At 34.6% G+C, this 24,237-nt stretch overlaps 1 protein-coding gene across 50 annotated transcripts in view; it reads left to right on the top strand.

The window, feature by feature from the left end:
* The window catches only part of PTPRD (protein tyrosine phosphatase receptor type D), a 1,166,099-nt gene that overhangs the window by 1,122,486 nt on the left and 19,376 nt on the right, over positions 1-24,237 (top strand). For all 50 annotated transcript variants that reach the window (XM_032676409.1, XM_032676455.1, XM_032676454.1 and 47 more), the window contains 2 exons: positions 6,725-6,844; positions 7,392-7,546. In XM_032676409.1, coding sequence (XP_032532300.1) covers positions 6,725-6,844; positions 7,392-7,546 — 275 coding nt within the window. The remainder of the gene's footprint in view (positions 1-6,724; positions 6,845-7,391; positions 7,547-24,237) is intronic.

Genomic DNA, 24,237 nt, shown 5'->3' with positions numbered 1-24,237 from the left:
CTGTATTCTACTGTATTTAGACAAAGTGTAATTGATTTGTGCAGAAAAACGTTACTGGCGTCTCATATTGGGCAGCACAGGTGTGTAAAAATCTGCTGGTTTTTAAAAAAAGTTGTGAGATATAAATTTAAACATAGGAAAACAGAAATAGAAATTATATCTATGCCTTGTAGCAACTGAAAAAAAATATGCATTTCTTTATTTGATAATTGGTAAGTTAACATATCAGCCAACACAAATATTAGCAGATAGGACATGTTGCAGATGGCATTTTTTCATACTGAATTGTACTGTTCTTTTAAAGAGAAACTAAATGTGCAGTTTTGTCATTGTTCATTCCCTAATTTTAGTGGCAAACCAATGACTTCTATATCAGTAATGTACTTTGAGAATTTTATTTCATTTCTTCAGTGCTCTCAGCATGTTAAAATATGAGTCAGACAAAGAATGAATGAGAGAACTGACAAAGAAAAAAAAAAGGAAAACCCAAAGTCACCATGTGTTCACCAGATTTACAAAAATAAAAATAACAATCTGTAGGTTTGTACTGTGTTTTTTTCACTGTAATAGAATGCCAGTGTGACAGTCCAAGAATTCTTACATCATTATACAAGGTTGAGTCCCCACTCACTGTGTCAAAATTGCACAGAGGCATAAGGGCAGGGACATAGTCAACTCTCACTGAAATGCAGTCAGTCATAGGTGCTTAATTCATGTAAGAATCTAATCCAATAAAGCTTAGAGTTTCTTTTTCTAGGTGCATTTCAGGTGGAAGTACTGTGACAAGGTGCCTCAGTTAAAGCTCAGGCTATTATATCACCCAGCAAAATAGCTGTGGAAATGCCATACTGTAGGCAGGGTTAATTTTGTGTGAAAGAATTGCTGTAACACCACTGCATAGGCTGAAAGTCTAGTTATTTCAACTTACACACATTTGGAGTTGAGGACTTACAGAACGAATGCCCCATGTGAAAAGATATTTGTAAATTACAGAGAATCCAGAATAGAACAGTAATGACCAGAAACTGGAAAAATGATTTATTGGGAAAGTCAGAAAGATTTTGATTGGTTTTTTATATTAATAGAGTGAAGGAAAACATAGTAGCCTTCCAGCATATGAAAGGCTGTTAAAAAGATTTCATGGCAATCAACCATTTTCCCTTCCTATGGGGCTTTAGGAGAAAGAAATAAACTTTTCAGAAAAGGTGGTTTATGTTGAACTGTTAAAGGACTTCCAAAATGTAATGTCATGAATTACAAACTGCATAGGATATTTTGTGAAGTCAATTCCACTGTAAGCTTTCAAGAATTGTTTGCACCAGTTTACACACCTGAAATGGTATGGTAATACTTGCCAAAAGCATTTTAAAGGCAAACAGCCAGTTTTTTGTGAGAATATTCTGTGTTTGTAAGTGAAGTGGTTTCTCTTAGCTGTTAGGCTAAACTGATAGTTTTCTAAAAAAATACTGTTTTCCCCTAGGCAATCTTATAGTGAGCGCTTTAGTCAAAACCATATTCTAGTTCTGTAATTTGACTTTATTTGCTTAGTTCATTTGCTTTGTGCTTGAGGTAAGACATATATTATTACAGTCAGTCCATTCATATAAACCTTTTCAAGACCTTTTTGGAAAATCTTGCTGAACTTAACTGTTTGACAGGCTCATCCTTCAAAATTAATTCACTAAGACCCTACCTTCTCTGCTGTTAGGAAGAGCTCAAAAAGGGCATCTTATAGTGATACCAGCAATATAGTTTTGAAGTGTTCTTTGTTTGTATAGAAGAATATGAAAAATGAAATAGAGAACACTTCTAATATTCCCAAGATTCCTTTTAATATCTGTTTCTTTTTGTTTTAATAACCATACCACACTCTTTCATAATAATCAGAATGAAAACAGTTTGGGGGTAATCTTTTAATTATCAATTATCTTTCAGTATTAGCTGTTAGCCTACTAATTATATCAGAAATTTCAGAAAGTGAGGGTGTAAGAGGGTGAATTTGAAGACTTTGTAGAGAACTAAAGTTTGTTATGAGTTGATTAGTCTACAGTTGATTTATCTTGCCTCCAAATCCTCTTTGGAACTTTTTTCCTGAGGCTACTGTAATTAAGACCAAAATCTAAAACTTTAAAATGTTTTCTTTTCTGCCTTATTTCTGACTAGGAGTTTATATTTTAATCTGTCACTTAGAGTTATACTGAATCAGTGAGTGACACTAGAGCAAATCTTGTTCAAATAAGATCTAAAAATATGTGTCTGTATTCTGATTTTTTTTTAATCTTTGTATTATAGTCTCATATACTGTTGTCAGTGTCTGTGATCTTTAGACTCAAATCAGCCTAATCTTTAGATGGCAAGGCATTGTTGCAAAACAGAAAATGGCTTCAGAGTAATATCTGTTTTGAAGACAGAACATTAGCTGAAATGTCTGAGACAGTTTCCATGACCGACAACTGGCTCTAGCTTTTTATTGCTTAATTATTAATATCATTCAACACCATTGTAGAGGTACTTTATTTTTGAAGGAAAATAATTTGAAAATATTATAGAAAATTTTATCTGCAAAAGTGTTACTATTAGTAAAAAAACCAGAGCAGAAGGTTTGTTACATACTACTGTTATTTCATATTCCAGATTCGGCATAGTTCATATGCTGTTCTTACAGCAAGAAATGTGCTATATGAATCTGCCTGTTACTAGTTTGCTGTCTCTTTCCTGTTCTGTGTTTTGTCCATATTATCTCAGATGGCCCGTAACAGCTGGTTCGTGTGTTAAAAGTGACCTGAAAAGGCTTTTCAGCCTGAATGATGGAACTTTATGCTGGAAAATTATTTCTCTACCCTTGAATGTCAGGAATCTTTGTATTCATATGTTCATATGGAAATACATTTCCTTCAGCTCTGTTGATGCATAGCAGCATGTTCTCTAGTGTCTGTGACTTGTTGAAGTGTGAATATCCATGAATGTTCTTAGGAATGCTGAAGCTACTTAAACCCCTCAAGTCTGAAAAGGTCTCAAGCTTCTCATTTTTAATGGGAAATGAAGCACTTACATTTTCTTACCGCTTTGCTTTTAGTGAATGATTGTACTTCTGTGAAGAGCAAGGATTCACATGGTCTGAGTGGAAGAAATGCAGAGAAAGAAAATATGTGTGTGTTTGAGGGGCAGGTTAAGAGGATGTGCCTGTCATTAGTTCTATATTCTAATTATATCTACTACAGTGGTATTTAAAAAGATATCTTAATATGTTTAGTAGTCTTCAAAGAGTTACTCTAATCTCAGATATCACAGTTTGGGGAGTTTGCAACTTATAATCATGATATAGTGAAAGTAGTAATATGCCTGTCATTACTTGTAATTTAATTTCTCCATAAAAAACACTCTTAAATCACAAGTGAGTTATTACACATTCGTGGGTCCGTTTCATTCATCTTGCCATTTTAGTGGCAGGCAACGGAACATTAGATATTTACTGGTGAAAGCTGTTCTCATGTACTATTGGAGGCACAGAAAAACTCTCACTGGGTGCAGGTAAATATAGTCTGCTAGGAAAAAGATCAACTGTTGGAACTGGGAGCTACATGGATAAAAGAAAGGCGAATATGAAATTCGTGGAAGGTATATTACAAAATAACTATGAAAATAAATAAACACTGTAATTGTATGTTTGGGGAGGAATTGTGTTATCATCACCATACCTTGCCACATTAATTTTTTTTTCCAAACGATGTACACAAATGAGGAAGAAATTGCCCTTACCACAAAGAAATTAAATACAGTCCAAAGATCTAAAGCAAAAATACATTTGGCAAATAATTTCAAAATTGACTTTTTGACATTTAGTGCTAAATTTTAGATGACTCAAGGGGATTGAGAATCTTTTTTGGAAGAAAACATATAATATATAACCTCTCCCACTTTAAGTGCTGAAGAGTGGGATCTTAACATAAGATAAAATATTTAATAAGAATTCTGTCTCAGAAAGTAGTGTCTTACCAATTAACTTCTATTATTTGGTTCTCTGCTCCCAGTGAAGTCCAACAGAAAACATTGTTCTGATATCTCACAAAGATAAATTGGACTCTAAATTGTTAGCAATATTGGGAATGTAAGGTTTATGATCCAATAGCAAAAGAGTGTAGGAGACACATAAGAACATGTTTCTGAAGAAGACCTCTTGTTCTGAGAAAAATCAATAGGCAAAAGGAATAAAAGATGCAGTTCAATCAACTTATGCTTAATGTGCTCTTCCAGAAGGTCAAATTCACATGAATCTGAAATCAGGTTTTCTTTTCAAAAAAGTTATTTTCATCAGTTTCCCCTTTCAAATAATATGTACACTGATCTACAAACCGTATTTTTTATTGAACATCTAGTGTCTGCATCCAGCAGCTAACTCTCAGAGAAATTATTTTAGAAAAATTATACCATGATTGAAGTTTATGTTAAATAAACTAATACATTAAAAACAAAAAAAACCCCACCAAACAAAATCTGCACCAAAAGGAGCAGGCACATTTATTTTCTCCCAGCATAACTGAGAAGGAGCAATTTTCTACAGGCTTCTAAATCTGAATATATGCTTAACATTAGATTACTATGCAAAATAAAAATAAAACAAGTATTTTCTGTCCTTTTCAACTGATTAATTTTTGTTGTTTGCAGACTGCAAACTGGTTAATTTTTCAGAAATGCTTTTTGGAAGCTGGCACTGCTTCTATGAGCATACAATTTATATGTGAGAACTGCATCTTAAAGAAGATGACTTCGTATTTAGGCATGCAAAGGCATAACCAGACATTTATTCTTTGTTTTTATTAAAAGTTCATAGAATGTTCTACCATTTTTATTAATTAAAAAATAAAACATTCAAACAAAAGAGGTTTGATCAGAAGTTTATACTAAACCTGTAGTTTTTAAGATTACAAACTACAGTTATTATAAATTAACATTTTCCATTAAATATTTATTTTATGGAATTAATAAATAATAAAAAATATTATTTGTTTAAAATACAAGTAACCAATATAGACATATTACACGCTTTCTGTATTAATGATAAAGTGAAACTAGATTTACTATAACAATATTGAAATGTCTCAATTCAAAGTGTACTTTTCTGTTTGATTTGCAAAGACCACAGTGGCTTCCTTTAGTATCAGGAATTTTGCAAATAAGTCATAAATATTCATGAAATATTGGCAATACTTATCTTTCAGTGTTTCAATAAACGATACAAGGAAGTAATTACTTAAATCCTCTTAGTAAGAGAATTTTTTGCACTATTAATCCCATTTTTTAATACTGCAGTATCAATAAACATCTTTAGTTACTTTGTTCCAATTCCTTATCCATGAATTAAGCTATAATTTCCTGTAAAAAAACGTTTCAGGGTTTTTTGCCAGTAATGAATTCTCATCACCTGCTTCAGTGGCTAGAATTTTTTCTCCTCTTTATCTAGAGTATTCATTCTCAGACTGTGATTTGTGAACCTTTAGTGATCTGTGACCTGTGAGTCTCAAAATAAAATGATCTGTGAGCAGAAGCTATTTGAGTCTGGGGAGTTTGAAAGCATACTGAGTCTTTTGCAATGAGTATACTGCAGAATGAAAAACCTGGAGAACACATTTTGGGTATTCTTATTTAATTTGGTATGAGTCTGGCTTAGAGTGACTAATGAAGACCTTTATTAAACAACAGCAGTGAATTATTGCTGGACTCAGTTTAAACTTCTCTTCTGTACTGTATGCAAGGCTAATTGATAAAAATGTATTGTTATAAATAGAACAGAGAATGACTGTCCCAAAGAAAAATATTTGCAACTATATGACCCTCATACTACTTTTTACTACATTTTCTGATTTGTTTAGGGGTTCAGCATTCTATTTTCATAATAGCTTTCATCATAAATACCATTTTTAACTGAAACAGATTATTGAGCATTAGCAATGATGATAAACATATGGTTCTCATATATCATCTTATACAGAATTATTTAATTTTGTTAATAATCTAAACTATGGTGTTTTGAAGTTAAGATTTCTCTGAATTGCATGTCCTGTGTCTTTTAAAATTTTATGGATGAACTCTCCACCAGACTATATTTTTTAAATGGCTGTGAACAAAATTTTTTTATATGCTTCATAACACTGATCTGAGAAGAAAATTTTATTTTCTCACAAAGCGCTTAATAGTTGCTCCTGTCCTTTCATTTATCAGTGTACTGAAATTATTTCTCAAAAAAATTCAGGTTTGCACTGAGGTATTTCTATACATACTAAATATTAACATCCAAGGAATAGCTTATATGTTTGGGGACTAATGTAAAATATGGCAAATATTAAAAAAATTTTCTATATACCTTGAGGGGATTAATACTGTTATTAAATTCTGAAGTATGAAAGGCAAGTTACTGAAGATATAAGTCATAGTTGAATATACTATAAATTGGTTTTTTTCTTCAGTGTGTCTGTGCTTATTAGTATTTCTCAATTCTCTGTCCCACTGAACTTACAAATACCCGCTATGGAAGAAAACCATTGTATGAGCTACTACCGGAAGAGCAATTCTTGTGGATGATAAAATAAATTTCTTGTGTTGGATCCTTAGCAGTTGTTGACCATTCAAACTCCACATACTTTTAAAACCTGTGATGACATACACTCAGATATGTAATGAATATCAGTATGAAATGTATTAAAAGATTACATATTTTTCACTACAGGTGAAGTGCGATCAGTACTGGCCAAGCAGAGGCACAGAAACCTACGGACTAATCCAAGTGACCCTTTTAGACACTGTTGAATTGGCAACATACTGTGTTCGTACATTTGCACTTTACAAGGTATATATACTTACTATATACTTTTAAATTGGAAGGTTAGCAATTTTTTTCCCTCCCCTTCCTTCCTTCCTTTCTTCCTATCACTTTCTTCCTCCTGCCATCCCACCTTCCTTCTTCCTTTGCTTCATGCCTTCCCTACTTACCTTTTTCCCTTATTTCCTCACTCCCTTTTCCCCTTCTCCTCTTTCCGCTTTTCTCCCTTGTTTCCTGCTAACAGTGCTGAACAATGAGACTTATTCTACAGAATGCATTTCCTTATAACATGGAGTGTTGTAAGTTAATACAGAGCTCGCACCATGAAAAACCATTTAATACTAACTAAAGCTCTGACACATGTGATGCACAACTCTGCAATATATTTAAAGCTCTTACATTGTTTGAACCCTATAATTTGGATTTTCCTCCATAGCCTGAGTTCTGCTTCTCTCTGGCTTCAAATGTAGCTTAAATAATTTTCACTGGTATATATGCTTCTGCAGTTGTTTCATTGAAAATGCCAATATCATCTGAAGTGGCAGTTTTGTCATGAAAATTTTAAATTTCATAGAATGGTTCAAGTGAGAAAAGGGAAGTGAGGCAATTCCAGTTTACTGCCTGGCCTGATCATGGTGTCCCAGAACACCCAACACCGTTCTTAGCTTTCTTGAGACGAGTCAAGACTTGCAACCCACCTGATGCTGGACCTATGGTTGTGCATTGCAGGTAAGCCCAGAAGTTTTTTCAAAGCATCCTATGTCAAGATTACTGCTTTCTGTTTTGTTGCAGATGAAAATACTAGTTTGTTTCAAAGACACTTATAAGTCTGTCAAAGAGAAAGATGGTTGCATTGCAAATGGAGGACTTGAGCTTGGCACTGCCAGCTTGGATAGGCTAGAACAATTTTATTTGGTCTGTACAGGATTAATTTAATTTTAAAACATCTAAAGATATCTAGGGAGAATGTCTGCAGGAAGAATACAAATGTATCTACGACATTCAGAATATGGCCAACATAATGTTGGCTTAAGAACCTGAATATTGAAAACGGTGTGTTTTGAGCTTTTGAAATTATATTGTGTGTGAAAGTAATGAACATGAGAATTAAGAAAGATAAGTGAAAACTTTTATTGAAAATAGGTAGGAACCCAAATTTGCATTCAAGCTTATACCCTCAGTTTAGGACTTTGAGGAGCTGAAACTGGAAAGGATGTACCTGGGAACACGCTGAGCTCAGTTCTAGGGAAATGAGTGCTCCATGCTTTTCTTGCAGAGTAGAAATCCTCTTCAGGCTTTATAGGGTATGAATTAATAAACTCTCCAGAGAAAAACATTAGCTACTCCTAATGTTTTCAGAGTAAGGAAAATTAAGAGGAAGAGATGTGGATCCTTTGGAAATGTTTGACAAGAGCAGATCTTTTAGACAGCCTTAAAATCATGTTGATAAGAACATTATCAGAACATAAATACCAATTCTGATAGAAGTAAACTGTAAGGTGGATTCCAGTCATTCCAGGGCTATGTTGCCAAATCTTGCATAGCTTACTGTGTAGCCCTGTTCAAAGAAAATTCCTAAGATTACTGGTTTTTGTGAACTTCATTTTGGAATACCTTTAGTTAGTAGGGCTGAGAGGTACTACACCCTTTTCTTGAAGTTACAAGTGCTCAGCATGTTTGAAAACAAGTCTTGCTTTTGTCATCCAAAACCTGAGGTGATTACAAGGATTACAGCATACCACCACCTCTAGTTCTGACTTCTTAAATATTGGTAAGTCAGGCACAGAATCTGGCAATTTGCACACTTTTAAAGTGATTGAAAGAGGCTCCTGTAAATGAGACAGGAAAATAAAGTCAACAGCAAAACAGAATAAGCAGAATTCAATATTGGAAGGCACAGACTGTTTAGAAGATATAATAGAACATAGAAGACAAATATTTGATGTTTATTGAAACACCAGGATTTGGAATGTGGAATAAATATAAATAATAATACAAATATATTTTAAAAGTTTGCTGAGTATTTCCTGAATGGAGCCAAATCTCTTTGTACCTGAATTTATAGGATCTTAAAACATTTTGATTATTGTCTAGTATTGTAGATTGTCTGAGCTATAATTTCATTAGCCTGATCCATATATAACATAACTGCAAAGGTCCTTAGCTGTAAAGATGCTATGCTCTAAATCAAAACCAAACTTAATAGAAGAAATTAATCTTCCCACTCTGGGAAGGCTGTTAAGTTAGTGTAATTGCCTAAATTCTCTCAATGCAAAAATAGGCAAATTAAATTAGTTCTTAAGAGTCATACAGCTAGTCATTGGATAAGATGAAATAAAATGCAATGCTTATTATCACTCAGTGATACTGATGAAATACAAGGCCATTATTTTCTCTTTGTCATTGGTTATGCATGCAGATTTCCTTGAAAGTGGTGCTCAGTCTAGGTAGTCTGATTTGATGCCTGTTGAGGGACTTTTTCTCCCAAATTCCTATTAATTTATTTATTGATACTCTACAATATGCATAACCTGGTATACATAAGCTTTTTACCTTATGTATAGTTGCTTGAGACACTAAGATTTCAGTAATTTCATACAACCTAACCTCTAGGAAGCAGAATTTCACATATCCTACTATTTAGCAGAGTTTTTAAACCCCACTGCTAACAGTTTGTCTGTAAGCAGAATTAATGAAACCAGGTTTCTAACAAATTTAAAAATTTATGTCTCTGTAATTAAAAATTTTATGTGGCTGGACATTCAGCAGCAAGTGTTGTGGACAGGCCAAAGTTTATGAATGTACTACTTAACTCACCGATTTAACATATAGACTACCTAACTGATAGACTAACAAGAATAAGTTACTAAAGTCTATTTCTCACATATCACTTTTCAGGCATATTGTAGTGGCATTATATTCTGAGATTTGTATTGCCATATAATATTGAATTCAGCATTATGTTCTTGGGGCTGTCCTGTACAGGGCCAGGAGTTTGACTTCAGTGATCCTTGTGGATCCCTTCCAGTTCGTGTTCATAGAATCATATGATTCTATGGTTATTACATTAGTTCAAAAAGTCAAAAGGGGAACACCAATAGAGCATCACCACAATATTTTTAGGCTAGAAGATATGTCTTTCATATAACAACAATAAAATCCTTCCCATTTGGTTTGTAATAAAAGTGCTAGACATGCATAAACAGTTCATATCAAGCTTATGAAAGATTAATCTTCTGTTGAAACAGAAAAAGTAAGCAAGCTTCATATGTTACCGATTTTTTTCTTGAAATCTGGGGGGGGTTTCCCCTCTCCTCTCTGTTGCTCACTCTGTAAGTTTCTCCATTGCACTCTTCCCTTTGCTTCTCATTGTCAATCATTTCACCTTTTTTTCAATTTTTTTTCTCTCCAATATCTGGACCGATCTTTATTCTCTGAATCCCTCTAGTTATATTCTATTCCTGTCCTTCAGTTTCACTGTTTTCTCAAACTCATTTCATTGTTCATATCATATTGCTGAACCATTTCAATATGAAATATGTTCCTACCTTTCTTAGTACATTTTCTGAAGTAAGATCATCATTCTGATGGTAGCATTCTCCTACCAATTTTTGTCATGCACCACTTTTTACTGCCCTCTACTAGTCACCATTTTCCAATGAGATATTTTATCTGTTCTTGACAAATTTCTTGCTTTTCCTTTCTTCCTCTACTGACTTCTAGTCTGCCTCTGAAACCTTTTTAAATTTTCCTCTTGTCTTTGTTCTGTATCTTGTCTGTCACTGCCTCCCATTTTCTGTTCAGGAGTCAAGTCCCTTTCCATTAAGTTTCCCCATTGCATCATCCAGATTTAAAAAGTATTTAAAACTTTCCCAACTAGAGCTAAACAGTATAATACAGGACCATATCTTGTATCCTTTGCCTATGGCAGACAGTCTATTCCAAGATATCTCATTGAAGGAGATAGTCTGAGTTTAGTTCCTAGCAAGAACACAGGATTCATAGTGACAAATGTAAGCCATCTGAGACATCACTAATACCTTCTTTTATGTTTCTTCCAGTACCTAACAAACTCTCCGAGCTCAGGAAATTACAATAACCAGATCATATAGAAGTAGAAACACAACGGGAGGTGCTTTTCAAAATGTGTTTGGTAAAAATAAAGAGTAGGTATGAAGAATCTCTGGAAGCATTTTTCTCCAAACTTTTAAACAATAGAAAACTTAAAATAAAAGCTAGCAGGCAGCTAAGTACAGGGAGAAGTTATTCCTCACCCTTCCTGGATGAGGAATAAATAGAAGAACCAGCTATCTGTATTTTGATCCTTACAAAGTACCCCTTTTTTTTCTGTATTTATAAGTAGTTATTGTAAGTGAAAAACTTAGTCCAAGGTTTTCCTTACTGCGTTCTACACATCTGCCTTAATACTGACCTGCAGTTGTCTTTCAGTCCATTTCATGATAAAGGATTAAGAGATTTTTCTAGTTTACAACCTGGACTTGGTTCATGGCCAGTTTGTATCAAAGCCTCAGTGGTTGCTAAGCTAGTTTAATATCCTGTCCTAGGCAATGATTCTTGAGTGTGTGAAGAATTTATTTAATAACTTAGAGTGTGCTTAATTGGAAAAAGTCTGAGCTAAAAACAATTGACAACAGAAGAACCCACCCTGTAAATATTTTAATGCACTCTGTGCATTCATTTAACAGTGACAAGAAAAGTAATGCATAGTTCTAACTGGTGAAATTAACTGAGAATGTAAGTATTACCATTCAAAATTACTAGATTTAATAAGACAAGTTCTGATAAATCCATATCTCACAAATGGAAATGGAAGTCTTTGTTATAAATTTTTTGTGATGAAAGCAAAGAAAAATACAGAATTATAAGATCAGAATTGTAAAAAAATTGGTAATTATTTATTACTAATGTACATACAACAGACATCTTTGCATGTTGTTTAGACATCTACTTTTGATAACAGCTTGGTTGCCTGCACAGTATTGAATTTGAATCTAATAGGGAAGTCAAAAATGTCTTGAGAATTTCGTAACTACATTCTACCAGTCAAAGCTCTTGTTGCCATGGTTTAACCCCAGCCAGCAACCAAGCCGCACACAGCCACTCACTCACTCCACTACCAGCAGGATCAGGGAGAGAATCAGAAGGGGAAAAATCTGGAGAACTCACGGTTGAGATAAAAACTTCTTAATAGGGAAAGCAAAACTGCGCATGCAAGCAAAGCAAAACAAGGAATTCATTCACAGTTTCCCATGGGCAGGCGTTCAGCCGTCCCCAGGAGAGCAGGGCCCCACCAGTAATGGTTATTTGGGAGGACAAACAGCATCACTCCAAAGGTCCTCCTTTCTTTCTTCTTCCCCCCAGCTTTATATCCTGGGCATGATATCATATGGTATGGATATATCCCTTTTTAGTCAGTTTGGGTCACCTGTCCCAGCTATGTCTCCTCCCAACCTCCCATACACCCCTAGCTTTCTTGGGCCACACCCATGAACAGAAACAGAGGCAAGAACTCTGTGAAGAAAATTAATTCTACCCCAGCCAAAGCCAGAATACTTGTGCAGAAAAGTTGACAGATTTTTAAGTGGAAAAGGTAGATAAAATATATTTAATGGTACATTATTTTTAAGGAGAAAACATAAATCATTGCTGAAAGAATTATGGAGCACTAAAAGAAGCATCAAGGCCTAATCTAAATGCAGAATTTGTATTTGTGTAATCAGATATTTTGGAAAGACTACCTCCATGAAAAAAGTGCAGTTGTAGTAACATAAATGCATCATGCCATCACACCCTTTTCCCAGGTAATAATATACAGTTTTCTTTCTATAACTACCAGGAAAGATAGTTCAGTGGAGACTGAGTCAAGGTAAAGTTAGATTTAGAAATGCATTTGTTACAAAATGCTGTGCTCTGTGGTCCTTATTTTCAATGGGAGATTTGGTAGTGAAAAGCAGATAAATAAAGGTAAAGCTGCATGGGAGAAAAAAAAAAAAAAAAGGAAAAAAAACCCCACCACAAATGAAATTTAGCAGTCTGATCCTGTTTGTAGGTACTTTACACAATGTGTTCAAATCTTGACTTGGCTTGTTTAGAGTAAGTTATCTGAAGATTTTTCTGTGGTGGTTGAAATACTTGATGCATGTAGATGCTTTCTTCATTTACAGACTGTTATATTTTAAGACTATCTTTTCAGTCCTTTGGACAGAAGTTGAGTAATGCTTCAGTCCTCCTGGTGACTCTGCATGACTTGCCCTAGTTTGCAGAGCTGATCTAGAAAAAATTGTTTCTTTAATGAAAAAATGCAGACTAAACCCCTGGGATTCTACATTGGTGAGACTGTAATGTGTCGTCTAATGATAGCGGGGAAAGCACACTTTTTGTTTGAAGTTGGATTAGTGCAGGCAAACAGGTGCTAATCAGATCACAATAAAACAGCACCAGAGGGTGTTTGGAGTTTTATGCTACTGTATTTTCAAAACATCACATAAACTTAAGTAGTTGGTTCAGTAACACTACCTAAAAGCTTAACATGTTAGTGCAATCTCATATGTTTGAATTCTTTTTAATACCATAATCAAGGGGCATATCTTTAAGACATTTTGTGAAGTTTTGGCAGGTACTGTTAATGCTGCTATTGCAAACAGAAAAACTTGGATGTTTGGAGGAATTTGACTGTTTTAATTTAATCTGTCTGACTATACTAACATAACCAGTTAGCACAGTGAAAAACAAGATAATTTTCAAAAAATAACAGAACACAATGTGATACTCTATTTCTTAAAGTAGAATACTTACCTAATTTTTGTTCAATGTTTAAGAGTAAAAAAGGTAACATTTAAGGAAAAAATATTTATCAAAGACAGTGATTTTCCAGTGAATTTTTTTACTTCATCTCTGTATCATTTGAACCTCCTTACTGATTTTGCCATAGGCCTTACAAGTGCTTATTTTCTAATCCTTGCAGTGAGTAGGTTGCAGATGACTGCCTATCCTTTTTCACAGTGGAGGGAAAAATCTTCCCATTTCATATTCAGAAATCTCTCAAATAAGATTGAAAAATACTAAAATCTTCCTCATCCCTTGCCTTTCCCTATCTTGAGTGCAACTCATGACCTTTCTTAACTTCCTTGAACAGCTGAAAGTTCGAGTACAGAATAGTACAAGCATTTTAGTATGACAAGTATTTTAATATCAAAAATATTCCAAACTTTCTCTGCTTTACCCACACGCCTTCATCCAGAAGTTATGGGGTTGCTATTTTATATTAAACTGTGCTTAGTATCATCCATATACAAAAACACCATAACGCTATTTCCTCTCCAGCTGTTAGCTGTAGATCACTGTATATCTCATTAATACCTTTTTTCTCAAAGTTATTGTTCACTAATAAAAAGCAAAGAGGAATGAAGCTGTTGTTGGAATCTCATCTTAAAAAATGGTGATCCTGCTTAGGATGTTCAGTTCCTTTTAGTATAAAAATATAGTAATGTGTAAATGTCCATGTTTTCCATTGTATTCCATATACATTAATAGTCTACGTTACTCTGACCATGCAGTCAGAGTAACTGACTGGGACTCTTTATTTCTATGCATAACATTATTCTTAGAAGATATTTTGTTTCAATATGTACCTTAGAGAATAAGGTACCAAGGCATGTAGAGTTTGACAGCTTGGGAGCTTGATCTTTGTTTAAGGAAGTGGAACTGCATTCTCTTGATTTAGAAATTTTTGCATGCTTTCTCTGTCTTCATTTAGTTTTTGGAACTGTAGACTCTACTGGAGAAAGAGAAAGAAGAAAAGTTCATAAAGGCTAGATGGAAGAAATCAGCATAGCAAGACATTACTTGATAACTGTGTAATATGTGGCATTACAGATGAACAGGAATTGGGTCTTGCCTTCAAATTCTTACCATAAAAGCTTTCAAGATTGTGAAAATTTAGGTTTCAGAAGCTTCACAGTTGAAGACATTGGCTGTTTTATGTTGAACACACAAGAACTCTCACTTAATTACTGGGCTATGTTCATGCAATTATGCAGACAAAAAGCAGAGTCCCATCAGTCTGTATGCTGATAGAGCCAGTGATGGCTAATGCTGGATTTTTTTTTCTCTGTTTCAGATTTTAGTGCCATTAGTTAAGATCACCTTGATTAAAAGATGCCTATTACCTTCCCCAGCTCATCCCTCTTTAACTTAACAGCACTCTTGGTTTTATTAGCTTACGTCTCTAGTTTGTTTTCTTAAATTTAGGTGCTTACTTATGAAAAACTGTAAGTATGAACATGACAAGAGTTACCATACTTCAGTTAATGCGGCAGTGTGGAGAGTCCTTTGAAATTAGCTAGGGTACCTTGATACGTTTTTTTGGGGGTTTTGGTGGTTTTTGTTGGGTTTTTTTTGTTAGAGATAGGAAAATACTATGCTATATTGTCTAGAAATCCTCCATGAGGTGTCAAATATAAAGCAAACTGATGCTGATCTGCTTTCAAGTTTTGTCTTCAGTTAGAAAACAGTTCTGCACAGCAAACAAGCCTTTCCTAAAACCTGAACTGAAGCTGTATGTACACTATGTACTTCCATTGTTTATGAACCATAAAACCCAGAAAGTATCACTGGAACCATTATTAAAATTCAAAAACATACAAATAACAGGTAATAGCAGTATTTCTTCATGCAGATTCAAATAATAAAAAATACCTACTAGTGGCCTCTTTGATTACATCAGCCATATGTGTATAAAGCCATCTTTAGTCGACACTTAGCTTTGGTTTCAGGGGATTATACCCCCCACTGGTGTGACTTAGGGCGGGATTATCTTTTGAAGTCCTAAAAAGCTGCTGTGACTGCATAGGGTAAGATTTGTTCCTGGTAGCAGTCAGAAATCTGTAAAGGAACATAGGGAATGCTATTACCAGATAGAATCAGTGGCATACCTATGCCAGTATCCTGTCTCTGACAATGGCAAATATTAGAAATTTCAAGAAAAAGTACAAAACTCCAATGTCAACAATATTTCAATAAAGTTTCGCCTTTAGTAGCAAACAGTTTGTGAGTAGTTGAGCCCCACTTCATGAGGATTTCAATTCTTTTCCCCTTTATTCCTTTAGCTACTTAGAGAAACTGATGGATACTTTTTTGTTCAGATTCATGACTATACATATATTTTAAAGAACAAAACCAGACAGTATTTATTATCTTTTTTACCTTTTTTATATTTTCTATTTTATATTTATATTTTAATAAATTATATTTGTTACCTTTTTTCCTTGTCTAAGTATTTTCACACATTACATTAGAAGATATCTATTTACTCTTATTTTAAACATATGTCCCTTTATTTCACTAAATGCCTTTGCATAAAAGGAGAAAAAATGTGTTATTTAATGCTGTTTCATATTTTACATATCTACAACTTTCCTCTGTTCATCCAACATAACAAACTGGGACAGCAAAGTTTTCTAACCCATTCCAATACTTATCATGTGGAGAGAGGTGGAAGGGAATCCTCACATCCCTAGTCTGCTGGCTCTCTCTGGTCCTTCCTTTGAGACATACCTTTTGTTGGTCGTTTGAATAACAGTAACTATTCCCCAAGGTTTTTATATTAGGTAAGACAGTAAAAATAGTTTCATAATTATACCACATTTTCTTGCTATATTGCCCAGTGGACATACTGAGGCCTCACTTCAATTTGGCCAACAAATGGTTTTGGTTGAGCAGGTCTGCTGAAGACTGATGACTTTTCTCTCAGTGAAATAACCTGCCCCTTATTAAAATGCAGTAATTTTCTGTAAGATTTTTTTTAACAAAGGCAATGCCTTTTCCATGTGTTATCTCAAATTACAAATATGTTGGTGCTGATAATTATTTCCATATATATATATTATCATGTCCTACAAGGCCTGTAATTTCCTTTGACCTAAGCTGTAGTTTGATAAGTTATTTGATCAGCACTCTTAGTGAGTCATTTTATCCATATGTATTTAGTTAATTGGTTATTTTTCTCCCCGCCCATGTTTATATATATTATACTCTACAAAGGGAAAGGAAATCTGACTGCTTGCAGCTGAGTCTAGTAAAAGAGCAATTAGGTTCTATCGGAGCCAGCAGCTGTCCGTAATGAATTCTGTATTAAAATTATGAGTGAAGAAAAGAATCCAGCCATCTGCAGGAAATGTGAAAATATTTTTATAACCCAATAGCTGAATTCTGGAAAGGGGTATCTCTCAGATTTCCCAGCTGTACCTACATTAAATTCTGGAATATCCATGAACACAGAGCATACTGGAATGCATTGCATCAACTTGGCTACCCGGCATGTTTGGCTAACTTTGAACAGGCTGTATTTTTATCTAAGTAATCAGCATAAAAGTCTCTTTAAATCCTCTCCCCGTTTCTCTAGAAGTAAAATGCAGCTTTAAAAATAGTCCTGTTATCTTTTCATGGAGGCTTTCCAATCAGTATTCTGCCCTGAATATTAATCTTTCTTCATTTTTCGTACTTTTGTAGACTTAATTCAGGGTCTCATCACTTATTGTCAGATTTTGTCAGTGACTGCTTTTCCAAGTGAATCCTGCATTGTGATGCCTATTTTTCTTGTCACCTGAATTTTAAAAATAGTTTTTAATGTTTAGGCAATATCATAATATTATCCAAGCTCATTTTACAACTACTTTGAAACTTCTACACCAGAACTCCCATTATTTGCATTATAACTTGTCCGTGATTTTTGCTCACAAGTTCAGAATCTTGGGAAAAAAAGAAAGAGATTAGTGTCTAACCTATAAATGACAAGTTTTGATTAAGAAATGTGAAATGCTTAGTGGTATTAACCTCTCACAACCTGATTTTCTACTAAGTTACAGAGAATTCATGTTGGTATAAAGACTGCAGAGGTTAAGAAACATTGTAATGAGTACCAGTAACCAAGCTCTTCAGCTGTCAGAGGAGTATTGTCAGAGATATTAAAGAGGGTATTTATTCTTTTCACCAGCTGGTCTAAGAAAACAGTGCTATCCGTCATATGAGCTCATCAGAAAAGCCTCAGTTTTTTTCTTCTCTGTTTTTTACTGTATAGCATCTCACTGCGTTAATACCATATTGCAACCATTTCAGTTTAAACCAGACCTAGAGGTGGCAACATCACATTTGTCTTATCCTCTGAATGCATCTCTTAAGATATGTCTGTTCCCTCTTGAAAAGGGAAACATTCTGAGATGAAGATCCAACACAGTAGGCCTGCTACTAAAGTATTTTCAGCTTCAAGCTTGAGCACTAATTTCTGGTTATTTCCAAGTTTTCAAAGTAGGGGAAGAGTAGGGGAGGGGGCGGTTGGAAAAAGAAAAAAAAAAAAGGATTTGTCGACAGGTTCATTTAGGGCTTTGAACTGTGACTGGTACTGGGGAAAAAAAAAAAAAAGCCAGTGTGGACTTAGGAGTCCTGGTCTACTTTTTCCTTTGTACTTACCAGATAAAATACTGTGTCTGGATGACAATCTGCGATCTCATCATTGTTCTGTCAGTCTGAAACCCAAACAGAAAAAATCCTGAGGGCAGCTGGTGTTAAGAAAAGAAGCAGTTGTTGACCACAATACTTACACAAAGACCTAGAATCAGGGAGGGTCCCAGAGAACTCTGAAACTTGGAATCAGCTTAGTGGTCAGCAAGTACTTTTAAGGTCTTCCAGTTATCCAGTACTGCCAAACACATTTCTTCCCACATTCTTTAATTCATTTTCAGACAGCATCAGTTCACTTTCTGTTACTCACACTGATAGGCTAATAGCTCTTCTGCATGAAAATGTAATCAGAGTACAGAAATATTCAAAAGTATGAAAGAACTCCTCAAAACATTCCACTCTGAGGATGCAAAACAGGTTGAACTGCAAAGAAAGCAACAAATAGTTGTTAGCAGCATAATTTCTGTTCATTGACTTCACTGCTGTGCTCTAATCTTCACTTTTATTTATTGACAATAGCATCTCTGTGTACTTCCTCTCCTAAATTACCCAGAAGTATAATTTCCTGTGTTTACTACAGCTGTTCGTACATAGATCTGTCTTTAATTGAAGGTAACAAGTCACGTAAGATTTTTTTTTAATTAACCTTATAATACTTTACTTTTTTAAAACTTTATTTCACTAAACTCTATTTCAGTAAATTTTAGCTCTTTCTTTAGTGAAATGCACAATGACAAGAATGCGTCGTGAACGCATCGTACAGTACAAAGAGTGTAAAATATACACTGAAACTCAACAAATATCACAGATATTTGGATAGTTAGTCTTTGATGCTACATACAGAATACAGTACACTGAATATATTAGATTGTACTTAGAGAAGTAGGAAAATAAGGATGATATCTGAGAACTGAATTAATTTGAAATAAAAAATCACAGTGAATCCTTGTGCTCAGATAAAACGGTACAGGAGAATAGTTTATTTTAATTTCTTTATATATCTGAGTAACTCAAGAGTAATAATGGCATGTATTGTTTGTAGAGTCAACAGCACATTTCAGTTTCTCTCCCAGGACGTGTCTAGAATGTTCTTTTGGATAGGCACTTTTTTAGAATACCTATCGAAATTCCAGCAAAGTCTAATAAAAGGATTTCTGCAAGGGGTGTTTTGTCTGTAACTTGTTGGGTAATAAACCCTAATTAATTCTTTCCTCTGTGAATTTCTTTTTGTCATACATGGTATTCTGTAACAATGAGTTTCACAATTTAATTACATACTACTTTAAAAACTACTTCCTGTTTGTTTTAAATTCTCATCATCCTGTTTCATGATCCTATTCCTTCTATTGAAAGTAAAAGATGAATAGTCATTACCTTTCACCTTCTCCATGTAGCATTAGTTTATGTCTGGAGAGAGGATTTGAAGTGCTGTAATGGAATGTCCCTTCTAGGGTCACGTAAAAAAACTTTTTAATTTGTTGAACATTACTAATGCTATGTTTTTAGCCTGCATGGAAAACTCACCTTTTTCAGTTATTTTAACAAGCAGTTATTCTCTGTTAGAGAAATTTCTGGGAGTTTTGATTCTGTGTGTTTTAATATTGGAGAGTTTGTTTATTTGTGTTCATGATACAATCTCATAAGACAGCTTCTTGTCCTTGATCTCTCCAGAGCTGAACTCAGGATTAGATGAAGAACAAATTTACTTCCTGAATATTATTATGCTTTTACAATTGCATATTACAAAAAATTGGGCTTAAATCTAGGGCAGTTGTATTTGAAGAATATTAGAATTCTGAGAATGTACAGAGTGTAAGGAAAAATCATCATAAAACGCAGTAAAGGAAGAAAGATCTAAGGCTAACTTTTGATTTGTGACCCACCCATGCTTTTGCCCACTATCTAAGAAAACTAGGGTGAGTTCTAGACTGAGCTTTATCTGCTTGTAGCGAAATATTTTCCTGTTTCCTGACTTTTTTCATTCTATTTTTCCATGTTCATTTTAAAAAGTTTTGTATGTGACAGTGGCAAATGTGGTTGCCTCCATGCATAGCATAGGGATGAAAAAATATGAGATGAAGTCTTCTGTTTGGCAAAGCATTACACCTAAGAAGGTTCTGTATACCATCCTTGTTGGCTGGTGTCTGACCATAACCACAGTGAGAAGAAAAAAAAGTCACTGTGCACTTGCAGATCAGTTCTGAAAGGTCTCTTATAAGCCAGTACCAGAATTCTTGAAGCAGTCCAGTGTCTATTTTAAAGTGAAATTTAAATTTACCTCTTTGCAGAGGTCTTTATGTTATATCAGTCAGATTTATCTTTTCAAAAGGATGTTCAGTGGCTTCATAAGGGGCTTTTTTTGCTGCTTCCTGGTCAGAGTGGTGATTTTCAATTCTGTTCTAATTTCTTAATAGGAAAAGGGAAAAATAATCTAAATATTGCTCTTGTCAGAACTACTACAGAATTTCTGTGGGGTTGGAATCTAATGAATCACATGAAGTTCCATAATAAAATCCAGGCTTTTTATATATTTCCCATATCACAAGCAATTTTAGGTACTTTCAGTTTAAAAATGCAGGCTTCATTCAATCTGAAACAGTAATATTCAATAAAATTTTCCCCTGATATGAGTCAAAAATGTCCTACATGATTTTTGGTCCACATTTTACTGTCTTTGCTTCCAATTAAATGATCTGTGAATATTGGTAATTACACTGCCTTCTTTTGCCAAACCACTGAAATATCAGTAAAGGGTCATCATTTAAACAGCTACAAATTAATCACAAAAGCCAACCTTTAACACATCCATACAGTGATTTTAATGCAGAATGGCCCCCTTATGCCTCTTCATTTTTCTTTTTGTGAATTGTAACTATATTGCATCACAGGACATTAAGCATGTTTCAGCTCATGGGACTGAGTCAGTCATGTTTTTAGAAATTGAAAACAAATGTTACAATAATGTAAACGACAATATTTTAAGCAATAACAGTTTCCTAGTAGTAGATTCCTTAGGTTTTCAGCTTACAAACACAACCATACCTTTCACTAGCTGAAATGAAAGGTTATTTTTTTTAAAATTCTAAGTTTGACAGTAACACCAGAAGAGGCAAACCAAAAGGGCAAGAAAGTCAATAACAAAGGTGGAATTAATTTGTGAAATGATTCTTATTAGCTGAATTATCATGGTTAGCAGACAGTACACAGGGATTTATTTTTTTTTTTTTATGTTTCAGTAATTTATTAGTGAGAATTCAAACTGCATGGCTTCCCAGCTGTGTATCACGCTATATTAAGAAGTCTGTGTGATAGAAGAGAAGGAGAAACAGGGGATAAAGATATGATAGTTTCTTGCTTTTATATAATGAGCTATTGTAATTTAGAGTTAGAAGGTATTGGGAAGGCGTGTTTCAAAGAGGAAAAGTTGAAATCTTCATGGCCTTAGTTCCATTTTTATGTGGAAAGGGTAGTCTGGTAGACACACAGCTCATTTATAACAGGCAGAATTGGAATGTCCTGAATGCCTTAAAATAGTAAAATATCTTGCTGGATAAAATGATCCAGAGATAAGTGAAGCCAAATGCCTTAATAAATGTAGGGTGTCAGCCCCTCTATCCTGATCATGAAATTACTGCACAGTAATGTGTTTGAGTCTGGTGTCATGATTGTTACAAACACTGCATAAACCAGCAGGGGAAATTAACTCAACTCAAAAGAGAGACTATAAGTCAGAAAAACAATTTAATAAAATAATACAATAAGTACGATTACACAGACAAACAATTGGTTTTAACCCACAAAACCCAAATATATAACCCAGCACCCTGGGACATGAACAGAGTGGTGTTCTTTGGGCCCCCTGAGTCCAAAGGAAAAGGAGAGGGGAAAACCAGTTGGTGAGAGTGCTGTTGCAGTCTGGTTGAAAAGTGGTGGTTGCAGTCCAGTTTAGAGTGGTGTTCTGCAGTCTGGTTGAGAGCGGTGGTCTGCAGTCTTCCTCTGGATCCCACAAGTGGTTAAAAAGGTCCCAAGACTCCAAGATTATATATCCTCCAGTTCAGGCAGGAATGCTCAGTACCTCTCTCAGGGTGGGAGGTTCCTTAATGGATGTGAGGACAAGAGCAGCTCCTATCTCGCAGGCCTCTTAGCACCTAGTTTATAGGCTGAGGAGTCAGGCTCTATGTGCAGATGGTGTAAATTGTTCATTGATAACAGTTTCTGGGAAATGGCTTGGAAGGCTATAGAATACACAGGTTTGGGTTACACCCATCCAGTGATGAACTGGTCTCAGCTGTCCTAACTAGGACAACCTGTAAACTAGAAAATATCTTCTGTGCTAGACTATGTTAATAAGTATTCCTATTTGAATTTGCTTATTGGAAGAATAAATATATAAATGATAATAGAAGATGTGAAAAGAAGAACTGAAAATTGCCTTTTCCAGCTGAAGGTACAAGCCTTTTATTGGGTAGACTTTTGCAGTTGGGGTTTGCAGGCATCAGTCAACTTTTTAATGTTTCATCTGGAAAATGGCATATCCAGTTATAAACATGGTTCTGGAACAGCAGTTCATTAATACATGATAGGAAAAAGAACCATATTCGAGAGTTTACTGAGAGAACATCTGCACTGTCAAATCTTCATATTTCTCACTTGGCCAGCACTTGTTAAGCTGATAAAAACTGAATGTGAAGAGTAGTCATTTAAAGAATTATTTAAAACTTGATATTAACCAATCTGACATACAAACATATGTTACTTGTGTTGATTTCATTGCCATTACAAGAAAAAAACCCAAAGGAATAGTGCAACAGCTTTTTGAGGTTTTCTTCCTGATTATTAGCAATGTTAATACCATCAAGTTTTCCTGGAATGCAGAGCTTTAATTTTATACAAGTAAATTAACTACTGTTTAGGATAGCCATCATTTTATTTCTCTTTGTATTTTCCATCTCTACAACTCCCATTGATGAATGTCATTGATTGGTAAGTTTTCTTAAACACAGAATATTGATTAATACTTGTCGGAGTGGCAGGTAAGAAAGCTGACATTGATGCATTTGGTCTGCTAGCAAAAGTCTTCAGCTGTTTGAAGGGAATCTGCTTCTTGGAAGACTAGCTGGTGGTAGGAATACATGATTAACAATATACAAATAAGCAATTTGAGAAACAAAACTTATCTTGTGTGAGATAAAATATCTTTCTGTTCTGTACTTATTTCTGATTTAGTTGTAAGTAAATGCAGTTAGCTGGTAGCTGGCAAAGATTCTTAAGGTGTCTTGCAAGAAATAAATGTTTAACCTTGCTTATCAATTTCAGGATGGACTTAAGATATTTAATATCTCAAGAAAATATGTGAGAAGTTTGGGTTTTATATAATTGTCCTCTAGAAGCCAAGTTGTAGTTATTTTTGTTTCTTTCTATTTCTTTTAAAAAAATTGCAGTTTGTGATGTCTTAAATATCCTTATCTTAGCTAATATCAGTATCTTGAAGGTTTATAAACTGTTGCTTACTCTACTACATACTGCATTTCATGTCACTAGCTGAAAACAGTTAAGCATTTAGGAGGCCTGAAACTATCATTCATTCTTACAGGCATGATGTAATCCTGGAGAGAAAACACATATGCAAAGCCCATTACACTCGACACTTGTGTTTTGTATAGTTACATGCATGGAAGTAGTTGAAGCAAAACTTCTTAAGTTCAGTCTTAACACGTGGCTGCCAAAAGACTATCTGATTTGATTCAGAACAGTTGGTGTCCAAACAGCCGGTGGATTTCCCCAGCCTATGGCTAGCACAACTGTGTAGTCGAGAGTCTGCATTGCAAAGTCTAGCAGTATGTCCTGGCTAAATGAAAGACCAGAGGACAGAACAAACAGTGTTAATAGGAGCCCCATTGGCAGAGTTGGGAGAGGGGTAGAAAGTTTACCTCCAAAGCATG

This window comes from Chiroxiphia lanceolata, chromosome Z (assembly GCF_009829145.1).
Source record: "Chiroxiphia lanceolata isolate bChiLan1 chromosome Z, bChiLan1.pri, whole genome shotgun sequence".
Taxonomy (NCBI): Eukaryota; Metazoa; Chordata; class Aves; order Passeriformes; family Pipridae; genus Chiroxiphia; species Chiroxiphia lanceolata.
This window is presented reverse-complemented; position numbering and strand designations above follow the sequence as displayed.